The sequence below is a fragment of the Phacochoerus africanus genome, chromosome 8 (genome assembly GCF_016906955.1).
Source record: "Phacochoerus africanus isolate WHEZ1 chromosome 8, ROS_Pafr_v1, whole genome shotgun sequence".
Lineage (NCBI taxonomy): Eukaryota > Metazoa > Chordata > Mammalia > Artiodactyla > Suidae > Phacochoerus > Phacochoerus africanus.
The window spans coordinates 78,689,661-78,706,542 of record NC_062551.1 but is presented as its reverse complement, the minus strand read 5'-3'; the positions used below and the strand labels follow the sequence as shown (position 1 = coordinate 78,706,542).

The 16,882-nt window shown below is 37.6% G+C and overlaps 1 protein-coding gene across 11 annotated transcripts in view; it reads left to right on the top strand.

The window, feature by feature from the left end:
• Positions 1 to 16,882, top strand: part of EIF4G3 (eukaryotic translation initiation factor 4 gamma 3) — a 342,120-nt gene that overhangs the window by 254,968 nt on the left and 70,270 nt on the right. For 10 of the 11 annotated variants that reach the window (XM_047792293.1, XM_047792288.1, XM_047792291.1 and 7 more), the window contains 3 exons: positions 338 to 471; positions 1,973 to 2,092; positions 8,801 to 8,971. In XM_047792293.1, coding sequence (XP_047648249.1) covers positions 338 to 471; positions 1,973 to 2,092; positions 8,801 to 8,971 — 425 coding nt within the window. Of the gene's footprint in view, positions 1 to 337; positions 472 to 1,972; positions 2,093 to 2,471; positions 2,583 to 8,800; positions 8,972 to 16,882 lie in introns of all 11 variants that reach the window. The other variant, XM_047792299.1, reaches the window with a different exon arrangement.

Sequence of the window (16,882 nt, the reverse complement as noted above, 5' to 3'; positions counted from 1 at the left end):
AAATGGAGTGTAACCTTTAAAAATTGTAAAAGGTCTGGTAGTTTATTTCATGAGGATCATTACACACCCCACAGCCAACGGCTGCTTAATGTATTAATGAAATGGTTCCTATAGCACATTATTTCAGATTTACTATTTAAAGGTATCCAAAAAGGATAAAGGAACAAATAACAGTTTAAAACTTTACATGACATTTTCTGACTATAATTCATTGTTTCCTTTATGTTTTTGTTTGTATATGATGAGATAAAGTAAAATACTGGAATCAGCTCATACACTTAGTGGATATATCTATAATGACCTTATGACAGTTGCCTGCCTACATTCCTCTTTCTAGAATCCTGGAAGCCTGCTGACACTGAAGGCAAGAAGCAGTATGACAGGGAGTTTTTGCTGGATTTCCAGTTCATGCCAGCCTGTATTCAGAAACCAGAGGGTCTGCCTCCCATAAGTGATGTAGTTCTTGACAAGGTAATCTGCCCACTCAGAGAAAGCTGTTTTCACTGGGAACTGGTTTTAACTATCAGTGCAAATATTTGAAGTATGAGTGGTTTTTAGAAATTGTTAGACCAAATGGCATTTGAATTATATGTTTCATTAAGCACTCTTGGGTTTATTATATGATTATAGTTAGTGTGATTTGGCTCATATTTGAGTGGTAAAGTTTTAAAATTTATAGTCAGTTTATGATAGCTATTTCCTAGTGATGTGGTGGAAATTGTGTGTCTCTTGTGCTAATATGCCTAAAGTGACTTAGAGCTCTTTCCCCACTGTTCTTAAATTTCAATATGGAATTAGGATGGCACTGATGATGGGTCAGAAACCTAGGAAAGTATTTGGCAGATTAAATTTAAGTGGGAGTTAACATAATTCATATTTTCCTAATAGGTACTAATAGTATTAGTCTTTAATCCTGTGCAGATAAATAGGTACCTTTTGTCTTTACAGATGATCTTAATGGTACATGCAGAAAATTAGTACAAGTTAGTGTTTATTTCATCTGTTTATTAAACTTAAAAATGTAAAGTCAGATGTATATCTGCCCAAGTAACTGCATGTAAATCAGTGGGTACCAATTTTGGTGTCTAAGCCTAAAATGTTTTCATTTTGTAGAGGAAGTGTTACTCTCTAACTAGAGTGTAGACAGTAACTATCTTACAGAATGACATCCAGTTCTTATTGAGATTTCCAGCAGCTACTTATCCAGACCTTATTTGTATTATTTTACTCTCTTATAACATATCTTTTTATTTCTCTTGCTATCCAAGTCTCTTCTCTTGTTACTTACATAAAGACTGGTGAATGATTGGTGGTACTAATTTGACACTACTTAAGTACTTCAGAGGGCAAATTTTATTAGAGCCACTGAATTACAATTATCCTTTTAGAAGATACTCCTTTCTGTCTTCCTGCCTTACTGGTTTCTGACTTTGACCAGTCATGAGTTGATTTCTTAGCTTTACTGAGTCTATAGTCACATTATATGCCAATGCAAAGCCAGGTATCTCCAATTTACAAGGCAGACAAAGTGAGATTTAAAATGAGTCATCATACTTGAAATTTACCTACTTTTGAGATTTGTTGTCCACTTAAAATATGTCCTTTATTAACCATAAGTCAATATCATCAAAATAAAAATGAGCAATATCAGGTTTCTTATAGGCAAGTACATTAATAATCCTGGGAAAAGATTCCAGAACTTGGCTCTAGTTGACAAGTTCTCAATAGAGCTTGCCTTGTGCCATTCTACTGGTCTAAGGGTCCAGTGAGCCAGTCCACTGATTTTGTCTAGCCTACCTTTGGAAGTTTTATACCCAATCATTCCAGGGAAGCAAAAAGCCATTGTTGACCTGAGGGCACTATGGCTACTAACCCAGGAGAGTCTATCATGATTCAGAGTCTCAAGTTTTTATCTTTGTGTCACCGAATGCTCTGGGGTTCGTATTAAGCTTTCCCTTGCTTCTTTGTGCAGATCAACCAACCCAAATTGCCAATGCGAACTCTGGATCCTCGGATTTTGCCTCGAGGACCAGACTTTACTCCAGCCTTTGCAGATTTTGGAAGGCAAAGCCCTGGTGGAAGAGGTGTACCTGTAAGTGCAAGTTCCCTACAACCCAATTAGTTAGAAACTGTCATAGACGTCATGACATCTTGTCTAATGGCAAGAGAGCGGCTTTTATTCTTTGATTCTTCTAACCAAGAAGAAGGAAGTAGAAGAGGCGAAGACTATCCTTTCCATACTAACATTAAAACAAATAAAGAATACACTTGAGTCGTTTCTACTTGAAAGAAGCTGGTCTGCATTAATTTGGTCTTGAATTTTTTTTCATAGTTTTTGGTTGAAATGTCCCGTTAAAAATAGAGCCAACTTTGAATATAGGATTCCTGTTTTGTCTTGAGGTGTCCTAAAACTCTAGAGCTCTCTGATGACATTCAGCTAATGATCATCTCTTTTGTCTTTGTTTCTACAGATTTGCAAGGTGCAGAGTAGGCATGGATTGCAAATTCTGGAACAGAGCAAAGCCCCAACTTGCACTCCACTGGTGATGTCACACCCACCCCTGAAAAGCCTGCCTCTAGGGGTGCGCTGAATCCTTTTTTAAAAAAAACAAGTCTGTGGTTTTATAGCATTTTCTGTTTTGCTCTTCTCACTTAACTGTAGGTCATGAAGTCAAAATATACAAAATGATACGTACAAAAGAATGCAGTATTGATAAACCGCAGATTTCCTTTATACCCTCGATGGCAGGCTCTTCACCAGTGGAAGTGGCATCACCAAAGGAGTTCTACTGGGGTACTGCCCTGTGCAGAATTTGGCAGACTCTGCCTACTCCGTGCTTTATAGACTTGTAGAAAGTAAGTTGCCAATGTTGCCAATGATGTGCTTACCTCTTTTCCCCAAGTTGGAATGGCATAGAGAGCACTTAACCTAAAGTTCTGGAGGAGCATGGGGTTTGATATACAAATACTTGTGGATCACCGTATTTTATATTACTTTGTTTTGTGTTTGTAAAAACATTTTTATATAAAGGTGACACTTTATTTCCCCATCACCTTTTTATTTCTGGAAGCGGCATCTTTTGAAACCCACTTTGAAATAAGACTACACTGTCTGAAAACAGATGTTACTTTGTAGATGTTTGAATTATTTGACTTATTTTCCCGCAGCCAAACAATGATTAAAAATACTTGAATGTCTGTACCATCTTGGAGGCTTTGTAAAACATACAGAAAATCCTAATCTGAAGTAGATTCTTTGTTGAACATCACCATCTTAAAGACTTCTCTGTGTATAATATTCTTTTCTCACACAAGTTTGAAATTTCAACTTCTGTAAATACCAAATTAATTTTTTTTTCTGAAGTTTGAATTTCCTCACCAGAAAGTCCTAGAAAACTGCTTTCTAGAAAGCTTTTTTTTTTTTAGGGCTGTACTCATGGCATATGGAGGTTCCCAGGCTAGGGGTCAAATTGGAGCTGTAGCTGCTGGCCTAGGCCATAGCCACAGCAATGCCAGATCCGAGGTGCATCTGCAGTCTATACCACAGCTCATTGCAATGCTGGATTCCCAACCCACTGAGTGAGGGCTCAAACCTGCATCCTCATGGATTCTAGTCGGTTTCGTTTCTGTGCACCACAACAGGAACTCCTAGAAACCATTTTATACTTTATTTTTCAGCATTATTTCTCTTGTTAGTGGGTTAAATTTATATTAGTTAACCTTTGTTTTAGTTTGGGTGTCTTTGTTTTGCCAAACATTTGGAATAATGTTGATACCTTTTTGATTATTCTCTGGTGAACATGTTTGGTTATCACATTGCTTAATTATGTTCATATGTCACTCACAGAAGGTATGAATTGCTGTATTTCCTCTCCTAGTGTATACTGTCCCTTTTCATTGCCAGCTTGTTGTCTAATAATCAGGTTTAGCAAAAAGGAGGTATTACGAACTAAGAATAGCTATATCTCAAAATATTGAAATTAGAAAATGAGTTTTAAAAGTCACTATCACAATGTATGTTTGCCCTCTAATTTATATGCCCATATATATATATGCCTATGTATATATATATATATAGGCATATTTTATATATATATATTATATAAATGGGTTATTTGGTACAAAGTAATGTGGCAGGAAATGATCCATTATCAAGAATTTGTAGTGTTTCCAAAAATGAACTTTAACTGCATTATTCACTCTCTTTACATAGCTATGTCTCGTGTCACGTGCTCATTTTAAAGTGGAATCATTACGATCAATCTGGGTAATATTGATATGTTAATGTGAGTGATGGAAATTTTAAAGGATATGGATTATACATGTCCTTTGTGTATTTTTTTCCTTTTTATGTACATACATGCAGCATGTGGAAATTCCCAGACCAGGGTTCAAATCGGAGCCGTGGCTGTGACACAAGATCCAAGCCACATCTGTGATCTGTGCTGCAGCTTGCAGCAATGCCATATCCTTTACCCACTGAGCCAGGCCAGGAATCGAACCTGCATCCTCACAGAGGCAGTGTTAGGTCCTTAACCGAATGAGCCACAAGAGCAGCTCCCCATGTTTTTTATATTTACATAACATTTAAAGGAACAATCAATAATGCTGCCTGGAAGAAAGCAGCAGCCCTACTTTTCATAGTTTCTGGTTCCATAGAGTTTCCAAATTAACTTGTAAATAATTACCACCCAAAGATATTAAGAACTGCTAGGTATGCTTCATAGTAAAGCTTAAGTTGCCATGACTCCTGGTATAAACTTTCCTACAGCAGACTTGTTACAAAATATTTTTAATGATAGCAATGTTTTTTAATATCACATGCAGTTATATGGTGCATATACCATTTTCAAACATAAAGGTAGGTCTTTTTGATGGATAATAAAGTATGTGTCTATTGCAAACACCCAGGCAGTATCATCTCTCTAGTTTTTCAAAAGTCAAATTACTTGGTTATTGTGGTACTAATTTTAGTAGTAATCTGTTGGCATATATCACAGAAAGTGCCCCAAAAGAAATGTATTGAAAAGAAGAGCTGTGGATCTAGACTAATGATTTGCACATTTTAAGTTCTAACTTTGCAATTAGTTGAGCTATTATAAAAATACTGAGTGCAAAGAAGTTTCCTGCACTCATTCCATCCTTCCTTTTTTTTTTTTTTTTTTTGTCTTTTGTCCTTTTAGGGCTGCAGCCACAGCATATGGAGGTTCTCAGGCTGGGGGTCTAATCAGAATTGTTGCCACCTTGTACGCCAGAGCCACAGCAACGCCAGATCTGAGCTGTGTCTGTGACCTACACCATAGCTCACAGCAACACCAGATCCTCAACCCACTGAGCAAGGCCAGGGATCAAACCCGCAACCTCATGGTTCCTAGTTGGATTCGTTTTCCACTGTGCCACGATGGGAACTCCCCTTCCCTCTTTCTTAAAGGGACCCTTGATTATCTCTCTTTAAAAAAGGCTAGAATGAATATTGGTCCTTATTTTCTTTGGTTTTCCAGGTAAGCAGAAGGGTTTGAGGTTATAGTCTCTGAATGAGATAAGAGCAATGTTTATTAAATTCTAAATTTATACCCACAAAGGTGGGTATAATTTCTTAATAATACATTTAAGAAAAAGAGTGCATAAAAATTTTTAATTTTTAGCTCACCTGAAAAAAAATTTGGCTTATTAGTTAATCAGCCTCAAATTTTGTTGTTTTTTGTTTGTTTTGGCTTTTTTGTCTTTTGTCTTTTGAGGGCTGCGCCCGTGGCATATGGAGGTTCCCAGGCTAAGGGTCCAATCAGAGCTATAGCTGCTGGCCTATGCCAGAGAAACAGCAATGCCAGATCCTAGCCGCATCTGTGACGGACACCACAGCTCACAGCAACGCCAGATCCTTAACCCACTGAGCGAGGCCAGGGATCAAACCTGCAACTTCATGGTTCCTACTCGGATTCGTTTCCGCTGAGCCACGACAGGAACTCCAAATTTTGAAACATCATTTTAGTAATGACATTTGTGGACCCTGCACACATTATACATTAAAACTTCCTTATCCAACTGTTAATCAGGATTTTCTGTCCTTCAAGCAAAGAGATAAGGCTTTTTTTTATATATATATTTCATAACTCTTAGCACAGTATCCTACATTTTGTTTGCATTTAGTAAATACATCATTACATATGGTGCAACTTTTGAAGGATACTGTAAATTTTACAATTTATATTAAGTTTTTCACACACACAAAAAGGACACAGATGTTTAAAGGTAATTATACCCATCTATATATATCACTTTTTGTACAGTTTCTTTTCTTTGGTATCAATAATACCTAATATCATACCTAGTTTTTATGGTCCTTTTACATGCCTTATTATATCCCATGATTCTCAGAATAACCTCTGTAGGTAGGATAAGAATTTAATATGTGAGAAACTTTAAGTTCAACAAAATTTAGACTTTTCACAGTAACTTGGTATCTAAGTGGCAGAATTGAATTCAAATCTGCAGTTCTTTTGTCGTCTTAATATTTCTTGTGTCTCCATGATGCTCATTTGAAATTCACTCATATTTGCCTTGGGGAAGGTAAAGAGCTATGGCATAAATTAGAAATCTCAAGACTGGAGTTCCCATCGTGGCTCAGTGGTTAACGAACCCGACTAGCATCCATAAGGACGTGGATTCTATCCCTGGCCTCGCTCAGCGGGTTAAGGATCCAGAATTGCCTTGAGCTGTGGTGTAGGTTGCAGATGTGGCTCAGATCCTGAGTTGCTGTGGCTGTGGTGTAGGCTAGTGGCTACAGCTCCGTTTTGACCCCTAGCCCGGGAACCTTCATATGTCTCAGGTGCAGCCCTAAAAGAGACAAAAAAAAAGAAAGAAAAGAAAGAAATCTCAAGGCATGTTCATTGATGTTTGCAGTATTTTTTGGAAATCGATGTTTTCTAACTTTATTCAAACATGATTAAAATTATACCCACAAATTATACTACGGCTCTCATATGATTTTGACATAATCACCTTCTATTATAGTCACAGCCTTTCTTCTTAAAAACTTCATGTGCAAATAATATGGATTAAGTTAAATGTCTTATGCTCTAAGCGTTTATTTGAATTTTATTAAAACATTGAAAAAGGTAGTAACCCACATGAATTAAAACTAGAATATAACCTGGTTTATAAATACCAGACAATACTTGATTTATTGCCTTCTCTCAATAGAATTGTTTTTCCTGGACTACCATATCAAAGTTGCAGTTATAAATAAATCTTTTTATGGTAGTACTCTCTGGTTTAGCAACTGTTCCCTGTTGGTATTTTGCCAGTTTAATGATCTTCTTTAATTCTCTCTCAGTTATGCTGTGCATGGTACCTCTGATTTTATTTGAGTCAGTTTTTTTCATATTTAGGAAATAGTCTAAAATCATATCATCATTACTAAGTCCTTAGCTGGATGTATTTGACAAGATTGGTGTGTATTTCCCAGAAATTTTAAGTTTTAATACTGATACATTCTCAATTCTACTTTTTCTAATTAGGACCGATAGTGAATGGTAATTGAATTAATTCACAGATGAGTGGTATGTAAAGGCTTTGACACCTGTCAAAGTCCTCATACCATGTCTGTCTTAGAATGTTTCTTTTTTATATAAATGATAACCTTTAAGTTTCTACTTTTTTCTCTTAAGCCTGATATGAATTCAAAAAGGGCAATGCTAGGGCATTAAGTGAGATATGATTCTGGTAGATATGTCTTGTGCAAAGTATTTTTTTTTCTTTCTTTTTGAAATCTAATTGCAATATTTACTCATCACTTAGAGAATGACATGTCTGAAGAAGTAAAGGCTGTCAGTAAGTTACAGATCTGAGAGGGAGCAGAACTTAATATCAACCCAAATATTTAATCTTGAAAAATTATTTCCATGCATTTAGAGTAGCAATTATTGTGAAAAACTTAATACACAGAATGCATGCCATTGTTCTTGCAGTAACAATTTTTAATTTGATGACCAATGTGACATGCTTACGTATATTGGTTTTAATAGAATGGATTTAGTGGGACTCTAGAACAAATTGCTGATAAAGAGAGGAAGACATTTATTTCAAAGGGCATTGATGATATAAAGACGAGTTATTTATTTTTATTTTTGGCCGTACCCATGGCACGTGGAAGTTCCTAAGCCAAGGATGGAACCCTCGATGCTGCTGCAGTGACAGTGCCAGATCCTGAACCCACTGTGCCTCAAAAGAACTTCAAGAAGTCTTATTTTAGTATTTCTGGCCCAGCAAATCTAGAGGGATCTATGAAGATCTGCAGTCAGTCAGGGTGTCTAAACTATAGAGAATTTCTGTGGTAAGGATGTATTTGCAGTTCACACTGGAAGTTTAGAGACCCAGTTTTTAAGCAGATTTGTAACTGTGATGATTTCTGCCTGTGAATTTTTCTAATTGTTCAAGTGACCAGTCCAAAGTCACATAACTGGTTAAAAAAAAAGAAGAAGAAGAAGAAGCTTCAGTTAACTTCAGTCTTTTTTGCTTTTTTGTTGGGATAACAATAGCTTTATCAAAGATAATTCTCCATCACTTTAGTTATCTCATTTAGGACTTCAGGATCAAAAATTGTAGTGGTGAACATTATAGCGATAGTGTTCAAAGACAGCCCCCCTTCCAAGAAAAGATCACATCTAAATTGAGTGCCTGATACCCATCTTTGCAGCTGGAAGTGTTGGGTGTGATCATCAGTCTTGACTTGAGCAGCACAACAGAAACAGTAAATTGTAGGTACTCTGTGTAGATACAATAAAGAATATTCTTGTCCTAGTTGTTGAATGTTGGACCTCGGAGATCTCAGCCCGGTCAGAGAAGAGAACCCAGGAAGATCATCACAGTCCCAGTAAAAGAAGACGTGCACCTGAAAAAGGCAGAGAACGCCTGGAAGCCCAGCCAAAAGCGAGACAGCCAAGCTGAGGATCCCGAAAACATTAAAACCCAGGTGAGAACTGAAGCACATTCTAACATTGTTTTGGAATTACAAATAACATTGTTTTAATTTGTCATTTTGCGTTATTAATGTATTAGAAAATTCAGTTTGAGATTTTTTTTTTTTCTGATTTTTCCTATTGCAAGCATTATTCTGGAAACTATCATAGATGCCAATAACCTACTTTTTTCTTTTGAAATTGCATTTTGTATGCTTTTCAAAATAGATTCTATATTTAGAAGGTTCATACATCATAGAATTCTGTCATTCAGGCTTAGATCAATATTTGCTTTTCTTAAAAATTTTAAATTCTCTGTGCTAGTCTAGTTTGTATATTGCTTTATGTTTTCATTTCTAGTAAGTTAGAAGGTAGAAACCCATCTTATTTACAGTCCTTTACAATAAAATTGAATTATTTGCATCTTTCTGTGCATATTCTGCCCTTAGAACTCCTTAGGGTAAATTGAATTCCTTTAATCCATACAAAATTATTTTTGTGTATCAAATTATATAAAGCCTCTGTTGGGGAGTTCTTCTTGTGGCTCAGTGGGCTAAGGACTCAACGTTGTCACTCTGAGAATGTGGGTTCAATCCCTGGCCTTGTTCAGTGGGTTAAGGATCTGACATTCCTATAAGCTGTGGAGTAAGTCACAGATGTGGCTTGGATCTGGTGTTGCTGTGGCTGTGATGTAGGCCTGCAAGTGGAGCCTTGATTCGACCCCTAGCCTAGGAACTTCCATATGCTGCAGGTGTGGCCACTGAACCTAAGAAAAAAAAAAAAGCCTCTGTTCATCTTTTGCTGTGCACACAATATTAGTTCCTATCCCCTATACCTCTGCTATTTTTTTGCTTCTGAACACCAAAACTTTACCTTATGTATTTTTCCTCTCACCAAGAGAATTTACTATTTCAGTCAAAAGCTCCAGCTCTCGGAGCAGAACAAGTTCTTAATCGCAACTATAAAATGAAGATACTAATGCTACCTACCTCATAAGGCCATTGTGAACATTAAATGATGTAATATAAAGAACTACACATGGTTTCTGGAACCCAGTTACATACTCACTGTTCCTGGGAAAGAGATACACCTTTGATTCAGCACCAACACAGAACTATATATGGTAGATACTCAGTAAATACTTGTTAAACAATAAACTAACCATCCATGTTGTTCAAAGTCAGAACCTAAACAAACTGATCCATCACAAAGCTGTGTTGTCAGACCTTAATTGGCTGCTTGCCTTTGTTCATCTTTTAGTAATTGCCCCAGATGTTTGTCCCTAAGTATATCCTTCTCCAGATTCACTAAAATCAGGTACCTAATTTTTCATCCATTTCTTCTCAGTGTATCTCACTCTTGAAAAACAAACACACATCTTCTACATCCTTCCCCCCAGTCCCTCTTAGAAGTGCTTAATGAATAGGAAACTAAATGGCTTGCAAAGATAAATTCCTGCTAGATCTTTATCATTGAAGATGTCTTGCTTTAGTTTTTGTTTTGGTTTTTTTTGTTTGTCTTTTCAGGGCTGCACCTGTGGCATATGGCGGTTCCTGGGCTAGCGGTTGAATCGGAGCTATAGCCACTGGCCTACACCACAGCCACAGCAATGCCAGATCTGGGCCACGTCTGCGATCTACACCACAGCTTACGGCAATGCCAGATCCTTAACCCACTGAGCAAGGCCAGGGATCGAACCTGTGTCCTCATGGATGCTAGTCAGATTTGTTTCCGCTGAGCCATGACAGGAACTTCTGCTTTAGTTTTTAAGGCCTTTGTATTAGTGCCTTATTTCAAAGGCCTGTGTTACAACACCTATGAAGGAGGGAATAGACACTGTGTCTTTTTTCCATGTAAGGAACCTGAAGTTTTGAGAGATTGTTACTCACAGTGCTGTGGTTACTGAATAGTCCTTTTGTTACGACTTTTAATCTACCTCTCTTTGCTCTGTAACAGAGTTCTCCTTATTATTTAAAAAACCATTTTTTTAATTGAAGTATAATTGGTTTACAATGTTGTGTTAGTTTCTAGTGCACAGTAAAGTGATTCACTTCTTGTTCATATTATTTTCCATTATGTTTTTTTTTACAGAATATTGAATATAGTTTCCTATGCTATACAGTAGAACTTTGTTGTTTATTTTACATATAGTAGTTTGTAGCTGCTAATCCCAAACTCTGATTTATCCTTCTCCTACCCTCTTTTCCCTTTGGTAACCATAAATTTGTTTTCTATATCTGTGAGTCTGTTCTGTAAACAAGTTCATTTGTATCATATTTTAGATTTCCACATATAAGTGATATATGGTATTTGTCTTTCTCTTTCTGATATACTTCATACTTAGTATGGTAATCTCTGGGTCCATCCATGATGCTGCAAATGGCATTATTTCATTCTTTTTATGGCTGAATAGTATTCCATTGTGTGTGTGTACACCACATCGTCTTTATCCCGTTGTCTGTTGGTGGACATTTAGGTTACTTCCATGTCTTGGCTAGTGTAAATAATATTGATATGAACATTGAGGTGCATATATCTTTTCCAATTAGAGTTTTTTTCCAGACCTATGCCCAGGAGTGGGATTGCTGGGTCATATGGCAAGTTTATTTTTAGGTTTTTAAGGAACCTCTCTACTGTCTTCCATAGTGGCTGCACCAATTTGCATTCCAAGTGTAGGAGGGTTCCCTTTTCTGTACACTCTCTCCAGCATTTGTTATTTGTAGACTTTTTGTTGTTGTTGTTGTCTTTTTGCCATTTCTTGGGCCGCTCCCGTGGCATATAGAGGTTCCCAGGCTAGGGGTCAAATCGGAGCTGTAGCCACCGGCCTACGCCAGAGCCACAGCAACGCAGGATCCGAGCTGCGTCTGCAACCTACACCACAGCTCATGGCAACGCCGGATCGTTAACCCACTGAGCAAGGGCAGGGACCGAACCCGCAACCTCATGGTTCCTAGTTGGATTTGTTAACCACTGAGCTGCAACGGGAACTCCTATTCGTAGACTTTTTAATGATGGTTGTTTTAACCAAGTTCTCCCCATTATTAATTGTTATTTCAGAAACGTAAGAATAATTAAATTGACTTTGAGGTATCATTGATTAGCTAAGTTTTCTTTAGTGAATAGATAAAGCATATGTAGTTCAGGGTTAATAGACTTCTTTTTCAGGGCTAACACACCCTTTTTTTCCTTTACATTTTTCCTTCTAAATACAGAGCATCTTTGCTTCATTACCTCTCTTTTGTGTTTTTATTCTTCTCTTCTGCAGGGGTATATTCCATATTGACCTGTTGTTCCTACTGTTACTCTGTTTCTTTCCTTTTGCCAAAACAACATTTTTATAGTTTCCTCCACTTCCAGAAAACTATCTGACTTTTGTTCATACCACTTTATTTATAACAACGTTATGAATGACTTTGTTTTTCCTATATGGTAAGATTTCATGTTCTCCTTGAACCATTTCTAGGGAATCCTTGGCATGTGACGTGTTGAGACTACTCCTTCCACGTGTGTGCACACACTGCTGTGTGGTTCCACTGCTGGGGTCCCCTAATGCCTCTCTCCTCTCTTGATACAATGTCTCCATATATCCCACTGACTCATCTCCCTGAGGGACTGATTTTTGTCTCTTCACTCTAGCTTTAACCTATTATTTAAGACCTCATTTTCTCTCCCAGCTGGTGTACACTAGTCCTCCAATCATTCCTTGTTGTCTTCTGTTACTAAAATAGAAAATTATCAATAAGAATTTCCTCCTAAAATTTTTTCCCTTTCATAAAATGTCTTCTCCCCTTTCTTTTCATTTAGCCAGCTTTTTTTGCCCTTTATAATCTGGCCCAATTCTCACTTCCTTCTAAAGTTATTTCCTGACTAACTCATTGCCTCTGACTTCTCTTGTACCTAAAGTACTCCCTCTCTGGCCTCTGATTAACCTTGTGTTTGCTCTGTCACTTCTTTTGTAACTTTCTTTTCTTTTTTAAGACATAAAAGAACTTCAAAAACAAAAACCCAGTGGAGTTCCTGTTGTAGCTCAGTGGTTAGAGAACCTGACTAGCATCCATGAGGACATGGGTTCGATCCCTGGCCTCGCTCAGTGGGTTAAACGGACCTGGTGTTGCAGTTAGCTGTGGTGTAGTTTGCAGACATGGCTTGGATCCCACATTGCTCTGGTTCTGGTGGAGGCCAGTGGCTACAGTTCCAACTGGACCCCTAGCCCAGGAACCTCCATATGCTGCAGGTGCAGCCCTAAAAGACCAAGAGGCAAAAAAAAAAAAGACATAGAAGAACTTTAATTTTTCCTTTTTAGAGCTGTACCAGCAGCATGTGGAAGTTACTGGGCTAGGGGTCAAATCAGAGCTGCAACTGCTGGCCTGTGCCACAGCCACAGCAATGCCAGATCCAAGCTGTGTCTGATACCTACACTGCAGCTTGTGGCAATGACATATCCTTAACCCACTGAGCAAGGCCAGGGATCAAACCTGCTTCCTCTTGGATACTGGTCAGGTTCTTAACCCGTTGAGCCACGTGGGAATTCCTCTTGTAGCTTTCTTGTCTTTGCAGCTGAATTTTGATGGTTTTGATTACTGTGCCTTAAGCTTTATTTGTAATTCATACAGAATTTTGTAGGCATCAAGTAGATATTCAGTTATAATGAATAAATGATTTTCAAGAAATTTTGTACTTGTTTTTTGTGATTTTTTTTTTTGGCCACACCCACAGCATGCAGAAGGTCCCAGAGATCGAACCCATGCCGCAGAAACAACCCAAGCCGCTGCAGTGACAATTCCAGATCTTTAACCCACTGTGCCACAAGAGAACTCCTGTTGTTACTTTTTTTAAATGATATTTGTTTTTTCCATTATAGCTGGTTTACAGTGTTCTGTCAGTTTTCTACTGTATAGCAAGGTGACCCAGTCACACATACATATATACGTTCTTTTTTCTCACATCATGCTCCATCACAAGTGAGTAGATAAAGTTCCCAGTGCTATACAGCAGGATCTCATTGCTTATCCATTCCTAAGGCAATAGTTTGCATCTATTAACCCCAGACTCCCAATCCATCCTCCTCCCTCCCCCTTCCCCTTGGCAACCACAGTCTCTTCTCTAAGTCCAAGATTTTCTTTTTTTTTTTTTTTTTTTTTGCTATTTCTTGGGCCACTCCCACGGCATATGGAGGTTCCCAGGCTAGGGGTCGAATTGGAGCTGTAGCCACTGGCCTACGCCAGAGCCACAGCAACGCAGGATCCGAGCCGCGTCTGCAACCTACACCACAGCTCACGGCAATGGCAACGCCGGATCGTTAACCCACTGAGCAAGGGCAGGGACCGAACCCGCAACCTCATGGTTCCTAGTCGGATTCGTTAACCACTGTGCCATAACGGGAACTCCCATGATTTTCTTTTCTGTGGAAAGGTTCATTTGTGCTGTATATTAGATTCCAGATATAAGTGAAATCATGTGGTATTTGTCTTTCTCTTTCTGACTTGCTGCAGTTAGTATGAGAGTTACTAGTTCCATCCATATTGCTGCAAGTAGCATTATTTTCTTCTTTTTTATGGCTGAGTAGTATTCCATTGTGTATGTATACCACATCTTCTTAATCCATTCATCTGTCAATGGACATTGAGGTTTTTTCCATGTCTTAGCTGTTGTTAATAGTGCTTCAATGAACATGTTGGTGCATGTGTCTATTTCCAGTAGTTTTGTCTGGATACATGCCCAAGAGTGGGATTGCTGGGTCTGATTGCTGAATGTTTCTTTTTTTAATTGAAGAATAAATTGATATATAATTAGTTTTAGATATACAGCATAATTATTCTATATTTGTATATATATTACAAAATGATAACCAGTCTAATAACATCTATCATCATGCAGAGTTACAAAATATTTTTTCTTGTGATAAGAAATTTTCAAATATGTGGGAGTTCCCATCGTGGCTCAGTGGTTAACAAATCCAACTAGGAACCATGAGCTTGTGATTCGATTCCTGGCCTTGCTTGGTAGGTTAAGGATCCGGCGTTGACATGAGCTGTGGTGTAGGTCACAGACATGGCTCGGATCCCGCGTTGCTTTGGCTCCGGCGTAGGCTGGTGGCTACAGTTCGGATTGTACCCCTGGCCTGGGAACCTCCATTGCCGCAGGAATTGGCCCTAGAAAAGGCAAAAAGACAAAAAAAGAAAAAGAACTTTTCAAATATGTAACACAGGTACTATTAATTATAGTCACTTGCTGTACATTATTTCAATAAATGACCTTCTCATTATCCTATTTTCCTAAGCTTAAATTGTCTTCTGAAATATTTGAAAATCTGAAGGTTGTGTTTTGTTTTTGTTTTATTTTGTTTTTAAATAGCATATGTTAAAGTTTTAGACCTAAAATATACTGTCTTAGTTGATACAAGCAATTTAGAGAAATGCGGTGACTCACCCATCCTTAATAAACTTAAAATTTTTCTTCCTTTTTAACTCATTGCTTAAAAAGTTGACAATAGGAATTCCCTGGTGGCCTAGTGGTTAAGAATCTGATGTTGTCACGCCTCTGGCTGGGTTTGATTCCTGGTCCTGGAACTTTGACGTGCAATGAGCATGGCCCAAAAAAAAGGGTCGACAATATATTTTTTTTATTTTATTTTTATTTATTTATTATTATTTTTTTTTGTCTTTTTGCCTTTACTAGGGCCACTCCCGCAGCATATGGAGGTTCCCAGGCTAGGGGTTGAATAGGAGCTGTAGCCACTGGCCTACGCCAGAGCCACAGCAACGCAGGATCCGAGCTGCGTCTGCAACCTACACCACAGCTCACGGCAACGCCGGATCGTTAACCCACTGAGCAAGACCAGGGACCGAACCCGCAACCTCATGGTTCCTAGTTGGATTCGCCAACCACTGCGCCACGACGGGAACTCCCCAATATATTTTTTAAATTTAAAGTAGACTTACTGTCTTTTGCCAAGAGAAAACTATTGACATATTTGTACATATTCTAAAACTAGCTGCTTTCAGATATAAAATTTTTAGGGATCAAGCAAAACATTTTATAGGTCTTCAATTTTTATATCATGATTTCATGGTTTTTTACAACTTCATATTTTTACTGAGGCATAATTTACATCTAGTAAAATTTACTTTTTTATGTATAGTTCTTCAAACACACAGTCATATAACAATTAGAATCAATATATAGAACATTTCCATCAGCCCCCCCAAATTTTTTTGTACAACTTTGTATTCATTCTTTCCTCTCCATGCTTACCTCTGGAAATCAGTGATCTGTTTGTCCATGAAGTATTGCTTTTTTCCAAAATGTCATTTAAATGGAATCATTTTGAATATACTTAGTATTTGCATTTGCTATTCATCCATAATATTACATGTATTATTAGGTTATTCTTTTTTTTAGCACCCATTAGTATTTTATTGTTTTTATATACCTCAGGTTGTTTTATCCATTCACGGAATAAACAGGTTCCAGGTTTTAGCAATTATGAATAACATTGCTGTGAACATTTCCTTATAGGATTTGTGTGAACATATGTTTTTGTTTCTTTGGGATAAATTCCTGGCTATGGGATCAGTGAGTTGTATGGTAAACATGTTTATCTTTATTAGAAAATAGTAAACTGGCTTTCAGGATGGTTACTGCATCATTTTGCATCTCCACTGGCAAGGCATGATAATTCCACATCTTCACCAGCACTTGTTATTTTCTGCTTTACAGATTTTGACCATTTGAGTGGATATGTGGTAATAGCTCATTGTAATTGTAATTTCATTTCTCAAATGACTAATATGTTGAATAAGCACATCTTTTCATGTGCTTATTTGTCATCTTTGTACTCTCTTTAGCAAAATTTTGTTTGTCTTTTGACCTGTTTCATTTGTTGGTGTGTTATCTTATCATTGAGCTTTGAGAATTCCTTTTTT